The 21,338-nt window shown below is 38.9% G+C and overlaps 1 protein-coding gene across 6 annotated transcripts in view; it reads left to right on the top strand.

The window, feature by feature from the left end:
* The window catches only part of cep350 (centrosomal protein 350), a 113,189-nt gene extending 94,509 nt beyond the window's left edge, over positions 1-18,680 (top strand). For 5 of the 6 annotated variants that reach the window (XM_062038696.1, XM_062038692.1, XM_062038693.1 and 2 more), the window contains 15 exons: positions 1-173; positions 267-416; positions 553-713; positions 4,001-4,123; positions 6,298-6,527; positions 6,650-6,834; positions 6,936-7,065; positions 7,862-8,022; positions 8,118-8,248; positions 8,322-8,380; positions 8,453-9,942; positions 14,000-14,527; positions 14,769-14,915; positions 15,019-15,141; positions 17,249-18,680. The exon at positions 1-173 is cut by the window's left edge and continues 106 nt beyond it. In XM_062038696.1, the coding sequence (XP_061894680.1) occupies positions 1-173; positions 267-416; positions 553-713; positions 4,001-4,123; positions 6,298-6,527; positions 6,650-6,834; positions 6,936-7,065; positions 7,862-8,022; positions 8,118-8,248; positions 8,322-8,380; positions 8,453-9,942; positions 14,000-14,527; positions 14,769-14,915; positions 15,019-15,141; positions 17,249-17,404 (3,947 nt within the window). In that variant the 3' untranslated portion in view covers positions 17,405-18,680. The remainder of the gene's footprint in view (positions 174-266; positions 417-552; positions 714-4,000; positions 4,124-6,297; positions 6,528-6,649; positions 6,835-6,935; positions 7,066-7,861; positions 8,023-8,117; positions 8,249-8,321; positions 8,381-8,452; positions 9,943-13,999; positions 14,528-14,768; positions 14,916-15,018; positions 15,142-17,248) is intronic. The other variant, XM_062038697.1, reaches the window with a different exon arrangement.
* Positions 18,681-21,338: the final 2,658 nt, after the last annotated feature.

Raw genomic sequence — 21,338 nt, forward strand, 5'->3', positions numbered from 1 at the left:
ATCAGAACGCGTTGCTGCGTTTGCGACAGAAAGCTGTCAAGGAAAAGATCAGAACCGAGCTTGCCTGGCTGGAGCACCAAAAGAAGCAGCTTAGGAACAAAGGCGAGGATGACAAATTGCCACCTATCAGGAAGAAGCAGAAGGGTCTTTTGTTGAGACTCCAGGAGGAACAGGTACTGGATATCACTTTACATCCACCATAAACCAAATGACCTATTACATTGCACTTATTTATGATTATTTTTAATGCGCTGTCATTCTTCAAGGCTGAGATCAAGCGCCTTCAGGAGGCTAACAAAGCAGCGAGAAAAAAAAAACAGCAATTGTTAAAGCAACAGGAGGAGATTGAGCAGATGAGGAGCTCAACATTGAGACTGAAAGAGCGTCTCAAGTCTGTTGGCTGTGAAGCACCGCCTGTAAGTAATTCAACAGTTGCTAATTATCCTTTATGGTAAAGCTTGATTTAGACAACTTTCAACCTGTATTAATTTACTGCTTTGAACGTGAATGTTCATAATGTATCTGCATATTTCTTTTGATTTTTTTCTCCAGGAATCTCCGATTTCAGAAGCACCGCTGTCAGAGGCTGTGTCCTCCCACATGAAGCATGCTGATGACAGCCGCACCCCATCGCCGTCACCCTCTATCTCTGGAAGTGAAACTAGCAGCATCATGCAGAAGCTCAAGAAGATGCGCTCCCACATGGATGAAAAGTAATTGAACTTCTTCCTTTTTACCCTTTTATAATTGGATATGAATAGTATTTTATTTGTTTCATGAGAACTTCCCTTACATTTATCATCTTCAGTTTTGTTTTTGGCCCCTTGTTTGCTTTAATTTTCCATTAGTGCTCACTCACTGTTGTGGACTAAAACAAATGAGCAACTAACCAAATTTGAGACTAACAATAATTTAACTTCATAGCATCTACAGTATATCAATCCCGTGGATGTAAATATAAGCATGCTCAGTGTTCCCTCTCCAGATGTAGCCATTCACTTGCATGTATACTGTACTGTACAGTCTATGGTATTGCACTGTCCTATCTAACCACCTCAAAGGGGATACTATGTAGAGTAGATGAGGGAGTACATATTCTAATGTATTCAGATGTATTCATGTTGTTGTGTCAGTTTTGTAATTGTTTGTTCCATTGCTACTTGTTTGCGTTGATCAGTAGCTGCATGTGATTGGTGTTAGTGTGGATTTATGGCTTTGCATACAGCTTGGATCATGTGTTTGCAGAGGCTTTCGCAGCTGATTAGCTAAAATAATTGGGTTATGTTTTCTGGTAATGATGTTTGGATTTTCAGTATTCACTGCTGGTTTCTCAAAAATATTATTTACCACTGTCCCGCTTTTGACAATATTCAATATTGTGCATTGCTTCTCAAGTAATACACTAGCAATCTTTTTTACATTATCAGTAAGGATGTAACGAGATCAAAATCTCACGGTACGATATTACGGTATTAAGGCCGCGGTGAAATATTATTTTCGTATATGTCCAAAAAAAACCAAAAAACTTAAAAATGCCATAGTGTGTGAAATGAAGTGTCAGCAATGTTTAGGATGAACACACTTACTGTAATTGGACACAAATATAATGCTAAAATGTTGTAATCATATTTATTTCAACAAACAAGTATTTCTAAGTGCAAAGAATTGTGAGGCAAAATACATTCTCTATCTCTCAACTTTTACTTTTAGAGAAGCAGTGTCCTCTACAGTGGACATGTTTTATATCAGTTTTGAAAATGCTGTTTGAGTTTCTCAGAAAAGCAGTGGCGGGGCGTGCGTTTCGCACCTAGGCCTTCAGTGATCTCCGACTTCAATGATTACCTCTCAAAATACAATAATTGATGTCACCACATGACCATTGCTGGAGAAATACTATACAGGAACAAATTTATGCCCTACTGGGCTTTGAATCACCAACAGTGTACAAAACAGGTTATTTTCTGGCACATTTAAAAATCTATTAAAACGCATCAGCAATTAAAACATATCTTATGTGGTACTGTCAAAATAAAAATGGCAAAAAACATAATAAAAGTCAAAAAAATAAAATATTTGAACTCACAATTTAAAGGACCTATTCGACGCCGTATAAGCCAGTGGTACCCCTCGTCGTCGGCTTATTTGAGTGGAAATGGCGAGAAATTTCCCCATTTCATCGCCAGAACATGGGTTGGCCGACATCTTCTCGCAAGATGTAGTTTCTCCTTAAATATATTTCTTGAAAATGGCCTTGCAAATATATATCTGCCACCTAAGCAACACTTCCTGCTTCCTGCTAAATTGAAACTTGTGACTGGATACTCTCTCAACTCTGTATTCTCAAATTCATCTAACGGTCCCGATGAGTATCCAATCACAGGACGCGTAAATGTCACGTTCAATGTGAGGCCATCTAGAAGGCCTTCAATCAATCAATCAATCAATCAATGTTTATTTATATAGCCCTAAATCACAAGTGTCTCAAAGGGCTGTACAAGCCACAACGACATCCTCGGTACAGAGCCCACATACGGGCAAGGAAAAACTCACCCCAGTGGGACGTCGGTGAATGACTATGAGAAACCTTGGAGAGGACCGCATATGTGGGTAACCCCCCCCCCCCTCTGCCTTACTGACAACAACTCATGATCTGATTGACTATCGCAACTGTCTATCAACTGTATGTGTCTGTTCACTTACAGTGCACAGACGCCTGCATTGTTGATTCTGAAGGCCCCGGGCAGATTTCGTGCAGCATGGCCACATAATCTAGCTGAATTCTGATTGGATACAAACTAAAACTAAAAACAACAGCACTGGAATGAGCATAGTATGACATGAAGAGAATATGAATACTTTTAGATATTTAGGGAAAGTAAATCAAAAAAATAATTTTATCTTTAATTATGATCATGATTTCTGGTTATGTTAGGCCAGCAGAGAAGGCCTTGCTGGCCCTGACGGCACACCACTGCAGAAAAGTAACTCACATTTTAACTTTTAATACTGTAAAAACCTCACAAAATGACATTTAGCTGTGCTGGTTTTATTTTCTCCGGGTGATGGTAGCTTATCCAGTAGTTCGGTTTCCAGCAGAGGCTTTCCCTCGGCATGGTGCGTCGTGAGCGAGTCCGTTTTGGCTTGGAACACTTGAGACGAACGTGGCACGCTTTTACCTCGGCCACAGAGGTTATGTTTTTGCCAGGTTTTGTTTGTCTGTTTGCAACATAACTTAAAAAGTTATGAACTTGTTTTGGAAAAAAAAATTAAAAATTACTCTTATCAACTACAAAGTGGAACACACCTCACTTCCTGCTTCCTCTCTCGTTCCACAGCCCCACATTGCGGACACTCGCTGCGCAGAGCTCTAGGAGATGTAGTTTATTTCAGACTCGTCAAAGCAAAAGACCCAGAAAAGAACTAGACTAACCAAGTTTTTGTTTGATACCGTCACATTGCCCAGCAATTTTGAGAAGATTTTGAAACCGTAATACAGCGTTATCTACAATTTCGTTAAACCGTTAATCATCAGTCATTTTATCACAGTAACAATTAGGTACACTGCATAAAACAGGCAGGGCGGCTTTTAATCTTCCTCTTTTCTCATAATGACGCCATGCTGTTTTGAATCTTCAGTAACAGGTATGATTCATGCATGCCCCATGCTATTTGAAATTAACCTTTTTTAAACCAATATCTGACACTCATTCCGCCAAGTGAGTTTAAATACACACAAGTCTCATATCGTTCTTTTCTTTTTCTCCCCCCCACTTGTGTCCTTCCTTTTTCTTCCACGTTCCATTTCTTCTACATTTTCTCTGTGTGTGTGTGTGTGTGTGTGTGTGTGTGTGTGTGTGTGTGTGTGTGTGTGTGTGTGTGTGTGTGTGTGTGTGTGTGTGTGTGTGTGTGTGTGTGTGTGTGTGTGTGTGTGTGTGTGTGTGTGTGTGTGTGTGTGTGTGTGTGTGTGTGTGTGTGTGTGTTGCATGTTTGTGTGTTGTAGTCACTGTTCCCCTGTACATTGCTTCTTCTCTGTGTTCACTTCCCAACACTGGGCTTCCCTTAGTGTGTGTCTTCCCAACCTTCATCCTAAATTCCAGCTATTTGTCTCCAACCAGTTGGTCAGGTACTGTACAGTTTCTCCCTTGCCTCTTTTGCCGCACTTGCACTGACCTGGGTCTCCACACTCCAAACTCAACAAAGCCCTTCTCCCCCTCCTAATAGAAAATGCTTGTGTTTACGCACTGGCACTGCCCTATACAAGTGTGTGATGGTGAATGTGGAATGATGTTTGAGGTTACTGAGGGTTTTCTTTTTCTTTTCAGAATTGAATTTGTGTGAAGAGTGATTTTCAAATGCCCAAGAAAAGTTGTGTTGTTGAAATACGCTAACCTTTTGGCATCTCGCAAACTCTAAACATAGTGGCAATGTTTATCAACAGTATTTTTTGAAGATGTTGACAGTGGAGGTCAGAGGTTAAGCTTATTTTGATCATAACTTTCCTTGTTGGAGGGGAATTCTGGACTTTATACAACAATTTGCACTTTCTGGTGTTACATTTTCCACTGTGTTCGTCACCTCGCTAATGACAGGTTTACTTACAGTGCATTAATTCTGTGTCTTGCTGTGTATTGGCTTTTCAACCACTGCACAGTTCTTGATACAGTTTTAGATTAACCCACACTACTGTATGGCATTAAAAATAAGTGGTAGTGCTATGAGCCTAGAAAATCCTAAATGTTCCTCTTTATGAGGAAACTGCTGCACCAGATGGGCTAGGAAGTACAGTGGTACCTTAATTTAAGAGTAATTTGAGATACAAGCTGTCTCTCTGCCTATTGTTATACTTTAAGTTGGGGACAGAATTTGAGTTACTGTAATAGCATTTTCGCCGCTGGTTGAAGTAGTATTTGTAACAGGGCTGCGCCGTTTTGAGCAATTACTATTGTTACACGTTGCTGGTCCTGCTTTGTTTACAAATGAAACAACAGACGTTTTTATTAGACTATTTATGGATTTTTTGAAGCGCTGCTCAGAGATCGATACAGTCCTGCCCTCCAACCACCGGAACTGATAAAGTTAGTGAAAAGGAGGAGAAGCTAACAATCGAATCAGAGAAACTAACTATTTAAAATATGTCCTACTGGTTTGCAGCCTCGCCTCAATGTTGTAAGCGTGCATTACGCAAGCTGCAGCCAACGTTCGCAGTATGCAGCCACACATGTCTTAACAACGATCATTTAGCTGTAGAAATTTTGGGAAGCTGCAGAAGTCGTGTTTAGTGTGTTTCAATTTATTCTGTCTAGTCCTGACTCAACAAGCTTGACAGTAAAGTATTAATTTTGCTACACAGATATACATATTGTTTATTGTCAACTCTGACCTCTCTGTTTGATTTCAATTAATTTCAGTAGGCGGGGTTGATTTGAGAAACACATTTTTTTAGTGACGAGCTCGGTCGTGGAACGCATTGTGCTCGTAAGTTGAGGTACCATTGTACAGGTAACCAATATGTCTAATTAAGAAAATATGTAGGCAATTATTCAGTATCTGATTTGTCATTAGTTTGAATTAGGAAAATATATTTTAAGATTAAAACAGGTTTAAACAACGTTCCAGAGTAATAATACCTGTGCCAATTCGACACAACATAATAAGAAACTGGGAGTGGGGGAGGACATATCATTAGATATGTTAAGATATATATTGTGTTGTAAACCAACTCCTTTTTTAAATTTTATTTTATTTTTTTATAAAGTTGCCCTCTGTGACGTTGGACATGCTTCCCTAGCTAGAGGCGGGTCAGAGGCAGTATAATTTCAATGAGGAAATACAAAAGCAACTGTTAGTGCCTCTTCTCTCAAAAGTTGAGCAAAAAGTGAATCAGATAATAGTTTTTTTTCTCAGTTGGTAGTCATGAACAGGCTCTAGGTACACAAATTACTGTTGTAATGTATTTTAAAAAGTCACTTTGCATAACAGGCCATTTAAATTATTCTTAAATCAACTCATATTGCACTGGTATGTAACCCAGAATGGCATTGGTTGCCTTTATTCATTGGATGTTAGATATCTAAAGGAAATAATGAAACACACGTTTGAGGTGGGTTTCTCTGAAACAGGTTTGTCTTGGTGGTTTGGGTTTGCCTGCTTCTTCTACTTTTTGTCCTGATCATTAAACATGCCATCTATTTTCCTTCTGTCTAACAGCATTTTAATGTTCTCCCTTTCTTCCAACCTCTCACACACTTTTAATATCTGTGTTTTTCTTTGCCATTATTCCTACCATTCACTTATTAGATTCCTGACTAAGCGGGAACAGCAACTAATGCACAGGCGTCACCATGCCGAGGAGCTTCTGCAGTGGAAACAGCGTCTTGATCAAGAGGAAGCAGATGTCCTGAGGATAGAGCAGGAGGCCCTGGCTGGTTGGGCTGAGGGTTCAAAGAGTCACAGCAAGGAGATCTCGGATGTTATCCCTGAGTCAATTAATCTTCGAATCTCAGAGCGAAGAGCAATCAGTGACAAAGGTGAAATACAGCATTATTTCATTCCAAAATCAGTGACTTTTGATTGGTAGAAACAATTTAATTAGTGGAGGAAAAAAGTAGATCTCCACATTGACTAATTTTGTGTGTGGTTTTATTTTCAGAGTATGTGACTGAAGACGATTATTCTTCAGCAACATCGGAGTGCAGCATACACACAGAAGGACACTCTCAGCAGCCGAGAAATACATCCTCGGCACAACCTGCATCAGTTGCTGAAACGGTCTCCAACCTGAGCAGCCCTACAAATTACACTGAGGACTTTGCTTCACTTACACTCAGCAAACAGGTTTGCACAAAATATATTAAGCTTAAATTGTTAGTACACAAATTGCCAAACTGCTGCATTATGATTTCAAGTCATACCTGAACCTTCCATCTTCTTTCCAGTCTTCTCCAGTCAAAGACAGCTGCAACAGGGCTGCATCTCCCTCCAATAGCAGCATCACAAGCAAGATGCAGCTTCGCTCCTCCTTCCAAATATCAAAACAGGCCCCAAATCAGCCTAGGGACACACCAGGTGAGTTACTCAATAACATAACTTACACAAGCACTGTATATGCATTGCAACCTGAGCTCTGTATGATCGTTTTATTGTACCACGGAGAAAATGGAAGAGGGCAAGCAGATTGGTTGGACATTAAGAACCTGCATAGCTTGCACTGTGTTGTCAGCTGCAATGTGATGCTGCAAGCAGTTTTCAGTGTGCAGCAGCAGAAGAGATCACATTTTACTGCATGTAGTATGACTAAAAAAAGACACATGTTTAGCCAAAGCGCCAAATTGTTGTGAATTAAACTACTGGTTCTCAAATGTTTTCTTCACCAAGTACTAAATATATTTTGCATTGCAAATACATTTTTTTGCTACCTATGCTTAGTTGTCACTTTTAAGCCTTAAACATGTGGCTTATAATGAGGTCTGTGGCTTTTGAAAACACTAACAATATGATCTTAGTAAGTTTAATACATTTGTTCACAAACATTTCACGTATATATTTCTATTATAATAATTGTTTCCCACTAGATGGAGCATGCGTAAAACCAGTGGTATGTGTACCACAGTTTAAGAATGCATGGTTTAAGCAACAAACGTCCCCCTCCAAAATATTGCTGTTGTTAGTAATTGTTATTAATTGACATAGTATGTTAACCAAAACAAAAAAACTGAGCATTACTTGTAAAGATAACATACACTAACCCCTAAAGAATTAGGTTTAAATTCCAGTGGGTGCAAGTTGGATTACCCATGGCTAATCGCAGAGGTCTGACTCTGCTCTCACATTCTGTAATGTATTTTCTACATTTGCTTTTCAGAACCCATTTCAGAGCAGAGTGTCATAAAGAGCCGTATCAAGGCTCTGAAAGAGGAGCTGAGAAAACGAAAATGTATGGCCTATCAGCTCAAAAGGGAGCAGAAGATAAGAGATAAGGAGCGCCTGAAGGCACAAGAAGCCAGCCTACTGAAACAACTGGAGGTAATTATATCTATAATGTTAGATGGATGAATGTTAATTGTTTATGATGTTTTTTACAGCTTTATCATAACCTTTTCCTTCCATTTTATTTCCAGAGTTATGACAACTACATTGTAAAAACCAAGGCAGAACTGAACAAAGACTCTGAGCCAACTCCTGTTAGCAAGTCTGAGAAGAAAGACTCCTTAGATACAAATCAATCCAGGCTCTTATCACCTATTCAAAGGTACAGTTGTGACAAATGTATTTAAAAAAATATAGGGGGAAAAATGAACTAAAATAATCACCTGTTTTTTTAGGTCTGAAACAGGTAAAATACCGGCTGTAAAGGCACAAATTAATTCATCACTCCACCGAGGTAAGTTATTTTATTTGCATCATTCATTGGAGTAGGTAATCGGCTATAGTTATGACCAATGTTTTTCCTCAGACATTAACAGGTCTACAACAGCATCTGAAGATCTCTCTGATGAAGATGCATCTCCAACTTCTTTACATGGTGGTCAAGATTGCCTCACCTCAGAACTTAAGAGATGTCAATCACCAGACACTTCCTTAACAGGCTCTGCTGAACCTGATGAGATAATTAGGTCTAAGGATAACACTGTGGCTGAGTTACATTCTCCTGCCACAGATATAAACATTTCAGATCTTAATGGCAACCCCTCAACCTGTGACCATTCCTGCGAGTCTGAACCGGATGTCATCTCAGTGACGGAAAAACCTGTGAGGGATGTAGAGCAGTTTTATAATCCCCAGACAGATTACCAAGATGACTTTGAGTCATCAGGACCATCCACGCCAAAGAAGGAGCAGCATATTTCAAAGCCGGGACCAGTTCACCTTACTGAAATCAGGTCTGGTAGTCAAGATGAAGAGATAGAGGAGGACATAGCAGAAGAACAAAGTCACTATTCAATTACTAGTGGTGCAAGCCATGAATCTGGTGGCCTGTTGGATCTTCATCTGCAAACTGAAGGTGACTTTAAAAATGACGGTCACACCATTGATTCCAGCCTTCTGCAAGGCCCTTTGCCTGTGCCTGTAGATGAAATGCCTAATTTCAATATCGGAGATCGAGTTCTTGTAAGCCACGTCCAACCTGGCACTCTAAGAGTTAAAGGTTCAACCAGCTTTGCAGGTGGCTTTTCGGATGGTGTGGAACTTGACATCTATACAGATGCTACAGGTCAGGAGGGTTCATATGCAAAGGATGTGTCAGCTCAGTGTGAGATTGAGCATAAAAGTAATGAGACTATATCTGAAAATGTAAGAGGTCCGGAGAAAAGTGAAGAATGGTCTTACGATGTCTTTAGAGACCAAATGTTAACAGATGTAGCAGAGCAAAACTTCAAGAGCCAAGAACCACCAAAAACTGAAGCACACCTTGATTCTCAAGGTGACCACTCTATACCACGAAATGCTCAGGAGTTAACTGCCATTGTGGAGATGAATGATGTTCTAAACCAATCCATACTGAAAAGTCAAGAAATAACTGGGACTGTTGAGAAGGATGACATTCTAAACAGATCCTTGACACCAAATAGTCTAGATCAGTCTTTACCACATAATGATCAGGAGATTGTGGCCGTAGTTGATGAGGAACATGTACACTGCAAATACCAATTGATTTCTCCTGAGGTTTCAGATGAAATTAAGTATGAGAAGGTGGAGCAGAGGCGTCGCATATCTCCAGACACATTAGCAGACAAACTACTGAGTAACGTTGTGAACGACGCCATCCACCATTTGGTCCATCTCAAGAGGGTTAAAGAACAGAAAATCGAAGTTTCCAACCAGATCGAAGGAGGCCTCTTTGAGCTGGACGAAGGACGTATTTCTTCATTGGAACATCAAGATTGTCTATCTTCTTTTTTAACTGAAGAGGAGCCATCTTCTCCAGAGTTGTTTAACCGACCGGTGAGTCCGATTCTTCAGCTTAATACAGCGAATCAACATATGTATTTTATCAGTTATTTGGGGTGGGTAAAGGGGAAAAATCGCTCTAAAACTCTGCTGCCATTGTTGCGTAGAAATTGTTTGTGTAGTTTCTTAAAGGGGCAGCTTGTACAATGCTGTGCAAAACATAGTTCTCTTTTACCACATGTACAGTATTAACAAGTACTGTATATTGCGCAACACAGCAGCATTAGAATTCAGAACCAATGTTCTAATACCAGGGGAAAAAAATACAATTTATCCAGCATCTACAGTGCAGTAAGTATCAACAGACATGTTTCAACTAACAGCTGAATATTACAACCATCAATTTAAATCACATGGAGAGGTATATAAATCTGCTCAATGCTGACCAAACATGATACCTAAAAGATAGTTACTGGCATCTTGTGGAGTTCATTTAAAGGGGACCTTTTGTTACTTACTGGTACCTATTTTTTGTTATTTGGGATTTGCAGAAGTCCCGGAAATTGGAATTCAAACCAGTGAGGCATGGCAGAGATTTTTATAAAACAATTTTGCATTCCTTCATACTTTTCCAAACGAGCCATTTGGAATTTGTCCAATTTGTGACATTTTTCGTAAGTGTGACGTCAGCGGATATCTCCATATATGGTAGATATACCCAAAGAGCTTGCCGAGAGTCCGCCATTTTAGTCCAACGCTGTGGTCAATAAGTTCCCTCTTGTACTCTATTCTCTTGTCGTGGGGCAGACTGGCTCGTACTTGCAGATGCATGCTCCGCTGTTGCCATTTTTAACTCAAAGTACCGTGTAGTTTGTACTTATATCTGTCAGTAGACTCGATATGGAAGCAATAAATAATACAACATGGCTGGCAGGGAGAAGGAGCAGTTGAAGTGGAGGCACGTAAATAAGACTGCCCACAAAACGGCGCATAATGAAAAAAACGGTCTGTAAAACATAATCTATGCAAAAAAAATTACCAAAGAACCACCAATTCATGTTATGCAGACCACAAGGAAGTGTTTTTAATTTAGAAAAAAATCATAAAATGACCCCTTTAAAAAAAAAAAACTACATAAGGAGGTTGCCTACAGCTACACTTCTTCACTCAATCAAAGTTTACTTATATAGAGCCCTTAATCACAAATGTCTCAAAAGGCTGTACAAGCCACAACGACATCCTCGGCTCAGATCCCACATCAGGGCAAGAAAAAACTCAACCCGATGGGAGCAACGAGAAACCTTGGAAGGGACCATAGATGTGGGGACCCCGCCCCTCGGTGCAATGGATGCCAAGTGGATACGGTTATTAATGTGAGAGTCCAATCCATAATGTGGCCAGCAGGGGATCCTCTTGCATGTAGACAAGTCGGGGCGCCGAGACCTCACCAACTAATTCATAAGGAGTGGTCCACCCTGGGTCCCGACTTGGAACAACCTCCGTGAAGGCTGATCCGTGGTCACGTTAACCTCTCCACGCAGGAGTAGGGTGGCAGAGTAGAAAAGAGAGACAGCCGATCAAATGGTCTAAAAAGGGGTCTATTACAACTGAGTTTTAAGATGGGACTTAAATGCTTCTACTGAGGTAGCATCTCTAACTGTTGCCAGTAGGGCATTCCAGAGTACTGGAGCCCGGATAGAAAACGCTCTAAAACCTGCAGACTTTTTTGGGCTCTGGGAATCGCCAATAAGCCGATGTTCTTTGAACGCAGATTTCTGTCCGGGACATATGGTACAATAAAATCAGCAAGATACGATGGAGCTAGACCAAGTATTTTATACGTAAGTAGTAAAACTTTAAAGTCACATCTTAAGTGCACAGGAAGCCAGTGCAGGTGGGCCAGTATAGGCGTAATATGATCGATTTCTTCTTCTTGTCTAGCAGCCACATTTTGTACCATCTGTAATCTTTTAATGCTCGACATAGGGAGACTCGAAAATATTATGTTACAGTAATCGAAACGAGACTAATTTTAGCGACATTACGGAGATAAAATAAATCTGTTTTAGTAACACTATAAATGTGTGACTCAAATTAGGGAGTTGGGTCGAAGATGATACCGAGATTCTTTACCGAGTCGCTTTGTGTAATTGTTTTAATGTCAATTGTTAAGGTGGTATCACTATTAGCTCTTTATGTTAAAAATTTTGAGCTTGTACAAATTAGAGACCCTAGTAATAATTTGCTTTTCTCGCCCTAACACCTAGTGGCAAGTTTAATGCAGGCATTATTTGGGGAATTTACAGTGTTCATAATACTCAAAGAAATCTAAGAATCTGTGTGAAGACTGAATGCAGCTGCTGTGTTTGAAAGGATAACAACAAGAAGATAGAGAAAAAGAAGGAACTTATTGACTACAACGTCAGAATACAATGGCGGACGCGCGCAAAACTCTTTGGGTAAAACTTAACCATGAGACATTAAACCCCCCTCCTCCCTCCGTGGGAGGGAGGTGAGTTGGGTGCCCGAAACCCCCCGCTCGGAAGCGGATGCCGGTTCACGGTTCCGAAAGTCGAGCGGCTATGGAGATATTCGCTGATGTCATCAATGGGGGAAAACTTCACAAATTGGGCAAAAAGGCTCGTTTGAAGGATGTATGAAAAAAGTCAAGATTGTTTAATAAATATCTCCGCCATACTACCATGGTTTGATTTTAAATTTTCGAGATTGATGCACATCCCAAATACACAAAAACCGGTACTAATGGGAACGAAAAGTTTGTTTTGCATAAGTGGGTATGGGAAGTATTCAGACCCCTTTAATTTGTTCGTTTCATTGCAGCTATTTGCTAAAATCAAAAAAGTTAATTTTATTTATCATTAATGTGCACCTCATCTTGACAGAAAAACAGAAATGTATATTTTTTTTGCAAATGTATTAAAAGCTCAAAAATCACATGTCCAGTCGTGCTCATAAGTTTACATACCCTGGGAGAATTTATGATTTCTTGGCCACTCTTCAGAGTATATGAATGATAACACAAAAACCTTTCTTCCACTCATGCTTAATGGTTGTGTGAAGCTATTTATTGGCAAACAACTGTTTACTCTTTTTAAATCAAAATGACAAAAGAAAGTACCCAAATGACCCTGAGCAAAAGTTTACATACCCCAGTGACTTTGATCTGATAACATGCACAAAAGTTGACACAAACAGGTTTGAATGGCTAATCAAGGTTCCAATCATCCCCTGTGACCTGTTTGTTTGTAATTAATGTGTGTGTATAAAAGGTCAGTGAGTTTGCATGGTCGAGTCGCCAGAAGAAAGCCATTTCTGCGTAAATGTCACAAAGTATCCCGCTTACATTACGCCAAACAGCACAGAGACAAGCCTCAAAACTTCTGGAACAAAGTAATTTGGAGTGATGAGACCAAAATTTAACTTTTTGGCCACTCGACCATGCAGCCCATTTTTCTTCCAATGCCTCCTTATTGTGCATCTTGAAACAGCCACACCACAATTTTTCAGAGAGTCCTGTATTTCAGCTGAAGTTATTTGTGGATTTTTCTTTGCATCTCGAACAATTTTCCTGGCAGTTGTGGCTGAAATCTTTGCTGGTCTACCTGAATCCCCTCATTTTCCACTTGTACATAAATGACAAATACAATTCACTTTTTTGATTTTAGCAAATGGCTGCTATGAAACAAAGAGCGGAAAATTTAAAGGGGTCTGAATACTTTCAGTACCCACTGTAGGTCCCCACTAAAGCATCTCTTATTTTGCAGGCGTACCTGAGACCTGTCAGTATACAGACACTTTGGGCATAAGCTTCACAAGGCATAACATGTGTAGCTCAGCAGAACTTTACAAATTGATTTACTTCTAACTTACAATGTATGTCTGGGTTGTGGAACATACTTGTGTAGTTTAGAGTTTTAAAGCCCTTTGAAAATGTTACAGACAACTGACAAAGAGCATTTGTTGATTTGCCCTTTTGAATGTGTTTTCTCAAGCAAAGTCCAATGTTCTGTTGACAGTCTGATCAATCAGAAGAACAAGTCCGTAAATAGTAAAAAAACATCATTTTTTTCTTTCTCTTTAATTACAAAAGGAGAGTCCAATTTTGGGGGCTAGTGGCCAAGAAGAGCTGGCCAAACGACTTGCAGAGCTAGAACTTAACCGCGATCTGCTGGAGGACCTCGGAGACGATCAGGACTGGTTTGATGAGGACTTTGGCCTCAGCTCACGTAGGGAACAACAGAGACACCAACAGACACAGAGAGAAGAAACAAAACATGGAGCAGAACTGAGAAGCTCTGGTTCCTTAACCGAAGATCCACTGAGTGGGCTGGTCCCAGATGGGGACCAGTCTGTGAAGACTCCACCAAGACCTACTCTTCCTCTCCCCATGCCACCGAAACTGCCAGAACAACCTGCCATGGTGGTGCCCCACTCAGCCGTAGAAGTAGAGAAAATGGTCCATGTTGCCATTCAGGAGATGTGGGAGAGCTGTGGCCTTTCAAAGGAAGGAAGACGTTTGCTTTCAGACATGAACTGCCCCAAACCTTCACAAGTATATTTTGGTGTTGAGGGCAGTTCCACAAACCAGGAGGCACTCTGCATCCGCAGCTACAAAAAGGTGAAAATACAGGACTAAGCAGTTCTGCTTATTTTGTTATGAATGTTTAGTGTAGTCTTAAAGTTCAATTATTCCCTGATGTTTAACATATTTTGAAAGTGTGTTTTTTCATTCATATTTGATGGGAACGTTGTTGAACAAATACATACTCATCATTAAAAAAAAACAGGTTGACTTATTAAACACTCTTGTAAAATATAACCTTTTTGACAGACGTATTAAAACATCTTAATTCCCGCAGGCTGTGTATTACCTCACATGGGAGATATTCCAGGAAATTTATGCCGAAGACCCCAGTGCGAATCATCCTAAATGGGTAAAACCACAGCGAGTCAGCCCTGCCTTTCACCACAAAGTCAAGACACCAGAAGACATGATGAAAATTCAGGTACAATTTGATTGTCACTAACAACCACTATGCTACTATAATGTTATTGCCACCAAATGTCAAATACAGGATGATGATTTTGGTTTTGACTTGTTTTGTCCAGGAATTTGCCACAGAAGAAGTTCTAAAACTTTACGGTTTGGCCAAGAATACAGGTAAAAAGTCAGACTGGCAGAAGATGCTGAAATTTGGCCGAAGGAAGCGCGACAGAGTTGATCAAATACTGGTAAGTATGTACATTAATTAAATGTGCAATTAATGTTTTTTATCGATTATCGCTTTCCGCCGGTGTTTTGTTTTGTTTATATTTGCCAAGTCAAATTTTCGTCACCGTTTATTGCGTTTTTATTTGTCGACTTCAAAGAGCTGAGCCAGAAGGCAAAGCTCTCGGTCTACCGAGCTATCTACATTCCTACTCTCACCTATGGTCATGAAGTGTGGGTCATGACCGAAAGAATAAGATTGCGGATACAAGCGGCCGAAATGAGTTTCCTCAGAAGGGTGGCTGGCATCTCCCTTAGAGATAGGGTGAGAAGTTCAGTCACCCGAGAGAGAGACTCGGAGTAGAGCCGCTGCTCCTTCGCTTGGAAAGGAGCCAGCTTAGGTGGTTCGGGCATCTCGTGCGGATGCCTCACGAGCGTCTCCCTAGGGAGGTCCTTGTCTCACGTCCCACTGGGAGGAGACCCCGCGGCAGGCCAAGGACCAGATGGGGGGATTACATCTCCTCTCTGGGCTGGGAACGCTTCGGGATTCCCCAGGAGGAAGTCGCTAATGTTGCTCTGGAGAGGGAAGTCTGGGGGTCTCTGCTGGAGCTGTTGTCCACGCGACCCGATTCCGGATAAGCGGTTGAAGATGGATGGATGGACGGACTTCAAAGTAATGAACTTTCCGGTACAATTTCTTAAATTTTGATTCACCGAAAGTTTAATCGATCACAAATACTGCATTTCTGGTGTTAGGACTCTTGCGTGTTATTGTTTCCGTCATGGCAAGCAAACCCAAGTAGCGCAGCTTCAATGAAAAATAGCTTAAGGAGCGCCACTTTTCAGCAAATGGCTCACTTACGAAGATAGAAAGATGTTTTAATGAAAATATAGAAAAAAATACCGGCAGCGGTAAAGTTTAGATCCATGAAGGAAAGAAGAAACTGAATACATTTACATATGCGTAAACATTTATTTTCTTTTGTATTATTTTTTTATGAATTAAGTAACGTTTATGACCACCTTTTTCCAAAACGCAATATAGAATGTGAGATATAACAGGTTAATGCATATATTCATCATTAGTTTTTAAAACGGTTATAAAAAAAAGTGGTACCCCAAAAATGTTCTGTGGGACCCCATTTTTGTGACTTGATGGGGTCCCTGGGACCCCATTTTGAAAAATCCTAGCGCCAACACTGCATCCGTGTTTGAGATAGGATAGATTTGTTTTATTGTATTTAATTGGGAAAGACAAAGTCCGACCTAGTTTTTCCAACTAGTAAAAAAGTACACTTCAAGATGTTGAGTATTTATTTAAGTTAAATATTTGCTTACAAAAATGAGTCCATTTATGTATTTTGTTTATTTAGGATAACAAAGTTATTTACCTTCTAATTACCGTACAATAGTAAACAATTCTACAATAATGAGAATTTTTTTTAATCCTTTTAAATAGTTAATTGCATTATTATTGGAAATTGTGAGAATATTACATCATAAACACTATATAGTTTTTTTATCAGTTATTTCTTCAGTTTAAGAACATTTTGTAGAAAAAAGCTCCGGGTTCGTCTGCATAAAGCCAAATATTTTTTTAAGTAAATCATTGCATATCGTTTTAATGTGTGTGACATTGACAGAATAATTTCTTGATTGACACGTCTCCCTTCATTCGTTATTTTTGCATTTGTATGCATTTATTTGTATTAAATATAAAAGTCGCAAATCAAATTGCAATCGCAATTTTGGAGAGAAATATCGCAAATAGGTTATTTCTGAAAATCGTGCACTGTAATTACATTAATGCTCAATTTCGTCTGAAAATATTGCTTGATAATATTTATCGACAATAATTTTTGGGACAATATATCGTCCAGCAAAATCTATCGTTGCCGGCCTCGTGGGATCTACTGTTAGGACTGTGATGATGGGCCAATTTTGGAGGCTGTCATAAGTTAATGAGCCTGGTAATTGACCAATTCACCCAACAAGGTGGAGCTACTCCAATCTAACAGCACTGCAGTCATTTGTACAAGCTGTCTGTTAGTGTACAGACAGCTTTAAGTTGTCTACACCAACAACACATCTGCAAACCCTGCTCTACAACAAACTTCATATGATCCACAGGTACAGGAGCTCCAGGAGGAGGAGGCTCAGTGGGTGTGCTACGAAGAAGATGAGCTGTCTGTCAAGATGCAACTGTCTGACAGCATCTTTGACATGTTGCTGAAGGACACAGCCAACATGCTGGGTGTCCTAACCAAGAGGGCCACCATTCATTAGTGGTTGAATGTAATCCACTTTGAATCAACTAGTACATGGGTTTGGAATTTTTACATAGAGGTATAAAGGTCAGTGGCACATTTTGGCTTAAATAAGTGATGTCATTTGTAGCCTTTTTACCAAAATGTATAATGTAGGGGCCTTAAACACATCCTACTGTCAATCATCTTTTTTCTTTGTTTTGTTTTCCTTTAGTCTCGTCCTCTTTGCTTTCTTTTTCCATTTCTGACACATAAAAGTGTCCAAGTAATTAAAATGTGTCACTGATTTTGAACATTCAAATTGCCCTCAATTTGGACATCATAGAGATAAGATATTGTGTAAAACCTCTTAAATATGTTTATTTATTGTGCCGAAAAGAGAATGCTGGATTTGTATATTTTGTCAGATTTATAAAAGAGTTTTATTGTTATTCAAAGTAAATCTATAGTGATCTAATTGTAAAAGCACAAGAAATGTGAGCATGGCAATAATATGTCAGAGATTTAAAATAGAGAAAATAGTATTTAAAAGTCACATTCATGATAAGTGTGTCCCACTTCTGTGCTGTAATATTAACACTAACTTCACAAAGCCTCCAAGTTAAATACTACTGATTTTTGTTTGAATTGTAACTTATGGGGTTCTATTAGAAACATATTTTGGTTGATTCGAAGCTATTTGCAATTTGATAGGCGGCTTTAGGATGTCCATACACTACACATTAGCATACAGTGTGCAAGTGGGACAAAGATAGAAATATTAGACTTTTTGCATGGTCCTGAAATGCTGGATTTGAGCCTTTTTACACACACTTGAGTTAGTCCAGTATCTCCTACACCTACTTCTTCTCAGCCTCAGTGCAGCCCTTATGTCGATTTTCCAAACCATAAGCATGGTCAAAACCAGCTGCCAGTACTTTGCCAGGTGACCAACTTCAACCGTCATTTAAAGTGCCTCTTTACATCGTGGTATAGACCATGTTTATTAGCTTATCCTTTGGACAGTCTGTTTCTTTTATTTAAAATTATTGTACACCTCTCTTCTTTTACCGGTCTGCCGAAAAATTATTTCATGACTTCAGTTTGGGCCTTAACTCACTTGGTAATGTCAAGGTTTTAACTTGTTCATGTTTTTGTCAAAGACAGTTGATTGGTTTTAGACACCCAGTGCATTTCCATTATCACACTGTCTTCTATTTTGGTCCTCTTAACTCTTTCTATGGGAAAGCCAGCTTTCTTCCTTTCAGACTTTTTTTTTTTAAAGCTAAAGTGACCTTAACTTCAACCCATTTTAACCCTCACTTGTTAGATAACGTACCAAAATATGTGATGCCAACCTCACCCCTCTTAGAGTGAAATTCTTCTATAATTGATTGCAAATTGGAGAGAATGACACTCTGTTGTAACTATGCAGTGCTTTATGTAGTTGGCTGAACACCTTTTTAGACCTCAAATGTGTCCATAGAAGAGCCCTTTCTTCTCTGGAATGGGAAATGAAGCAACTTTGTCATTTGATCCCAGTAGAAAAATAAGAATAGATGTAATAAATAAACCTCATCCTACTAATCCTCCTCCCTTTTTAATTGTTTGAAATGTTAATTAATATTTATAATAATGTGCTGTGAGTGCACCAAGTGCACTCGGCTTGTACAATACTTCTATTGTTGTAAATATACTGAACTATTGTAGCCAATCTGACCTGCTCTTAAAGTCACCTCAGTGACCGTTGAAATATGGAACTTTGCAAACTTGTACATATTTGTAGACTTTGGTACTGTAAATAAAGCTGTTTGTAAAGGAAATTTGGAGAAAACTGTGCTTTTGTTCCCAAAAAAACAATTCACAAATTCTAAATCAATGCTTTCTGCAACATAATTGAGCATTTTGTCTGCTTGTCTATAAATAACCAAAATACTATAGAAACCACTGTAGCAATAAACTTGTTACATACCTTTCAATCAGAAACGACAGCAAGGCATAAAATGTGATACAACTTTTCCGTCTCGATAAATCGACTGTAAGACAAAAGTCCTAAAGAAGATGACAGTAAGACAAAAGTCTTAAAGAAGTCGACTGTAAGACAAAAGTCGTAAAGTCGACTGTAAGACAACATCTTAAAGAAGTCGACTGTAAGACAACATCTTAAAGAAGTCGACTGTAAGACAAAAGTCTTAAAGAAGTCGACTGTAAGACAAAAGTCTTAAAGAAGTCGACTGTAAGACAAAAGTCTTAAAGAAGTCGACTGTAAGACAAAAGTCTTAAAGAAGTCGACTGTAAGACAAAAGTCTTAAAAAAGTCGACTGTAAGACAAAAGTCTTAAAGAAGTCGACTGTAAGACAAAAGTCTTAAAGAAGTCGACTGTAAGACAAAAGTCTTAAAGAAGTCGACTTTAAGACAAAAGTCTTAAAGAAGTCGACTGTAAGACAAAAGTCTTAAAGAAGTCGACTGTAAGACAACAACTTAAAGAAGTCGACTGTAAGACAACATCTTAAAGAAGTCGACTGTAAGACAACATCTTAAAGAAGTCGACTGTAAGACAACATCTTAAAGAAGTCGACTGTAAGACAAAAGTCTTTAAGTCTACTGTAAGAAAAAAGTCTTTAAGAAGTCGACTATAAGACAACAACTTAAAGAAGTCGACTTTAAGACAAAATTCTTAAAGAAGTCGACTGTAAGACAAAAGTCTTAAAGAAGTCGACTGTAAGACAAAAGTCTTAAAGAAGTCGACTGCGACTGTAAGATAAAAGTCCTAAAGAAGTTGACTGTAAGACTAGTCTTAAAGTCGACTAAGACAAAAGTCTTAAAGAAGTCGACTGTAAGAAAGAAGTCGACTGTAAGACAAAAGTCTTAAAGAAGTCGACTGTAAGAAAGAAGTTGACTGTTAGACAAAAGTCTTAAAGAAGTCGACTAAAAAAGTCTTAAAGTAGTTGACTGTAAGAATAAAGTCTTAAAGAAGTTGACTTTAAGACAAAAGTCTTAAAGAAGTCGACTGTAAGAAAAGTCTTAAAGAAGTCGACTGTAAGACAAAAGTCCTAAAGAAGTCGACTGCGACTATAAGATAAAAGTCCTAAAGAAGTTGACTGTAAGACAAGTCTTAAAGAAGTCGACTAAGACAAAAGTCTTAAAGAAGTCGACTGTAAAACAAAAGTCTTGAAGAAGTTGACTGTAAGACAAAAGTCTTAAAAAAGTCGACTGTAAGACAAAAGTCTTAAAAAAGTCGACTGTAAGACAAAAGTCCTAAAGAAGACAACTGTAGGAAAAAAGTCGACTGTAAGACAAGTCTTAAAGAAGATGACTGTAAGACAAAAGTCTTAAAGAAGACGACTGTAAGAAAAAAGTCGACTGTAAGACAAAAGTCTTAAAGAAGACGACTGTAAGACAAAAGTCTTAAAAAAGTCGACTGTAAGACAAAAGTCTTAAAGAAGACGACTGTAAGACAAAAGTCCTAAAGAAGACGACTGTAAGAAAAAAGTCGACTAAGACAAAAGTCTTAAAGAAGACGACTGTAAGAAAAAAGTCGACTAAGACAAAAGTCTTAAAGAAGACGACTGTAAGAAAAAAGTCGACTAAGACAAAAGTCCTAAAGAAGACGACTGTAAGAAAAAAGTCGACTAAGACAAAAGTCTTAAAGAAGACGACTGTAAGAAAAAAGTCGACTGTAAGACAAAAGTCTTAAAGAAGACGACTGTAAGAAAAAAGTCGACCAAGACAAAAGTCCTAAAGAAGTCGACTGTAAGACAAAAGTCTTAAAGAAGACGACTGTAAGACAAAAGTCTTAAAAAAGTCTACTGTAAGACAAAAGTCTTAAAGAAGACGACTGTAAGACAAAAGTCCTAAAGAAGACGACTGTAAGAAAAAAGTCGACTAAGACAAAAGTCTTAAAGAAGACGACTGTAAGAAAAAAGTCGACTAAGACAAAAGTCTTAAAGAAGACGACTGTAAGAAAAAAGTCG

This window comes from Entelurus aequoreus, linkage group LG27 (genome assembly GCF_033978785.1).
Source record: "Entelurus aequoreus isolate RoL-2023_Sb linkage group LG27, RoL_Eaeq_v1.1, whole genome shotgun sequence".
Classification (NCBI taxonomy): domain Eukaryota; kingdom Metazoa; phylum Chordata; class Actinopteri; order Syngnathiformes; family Syngnathidae; genus Entelurus; species Entelurus aequoreus.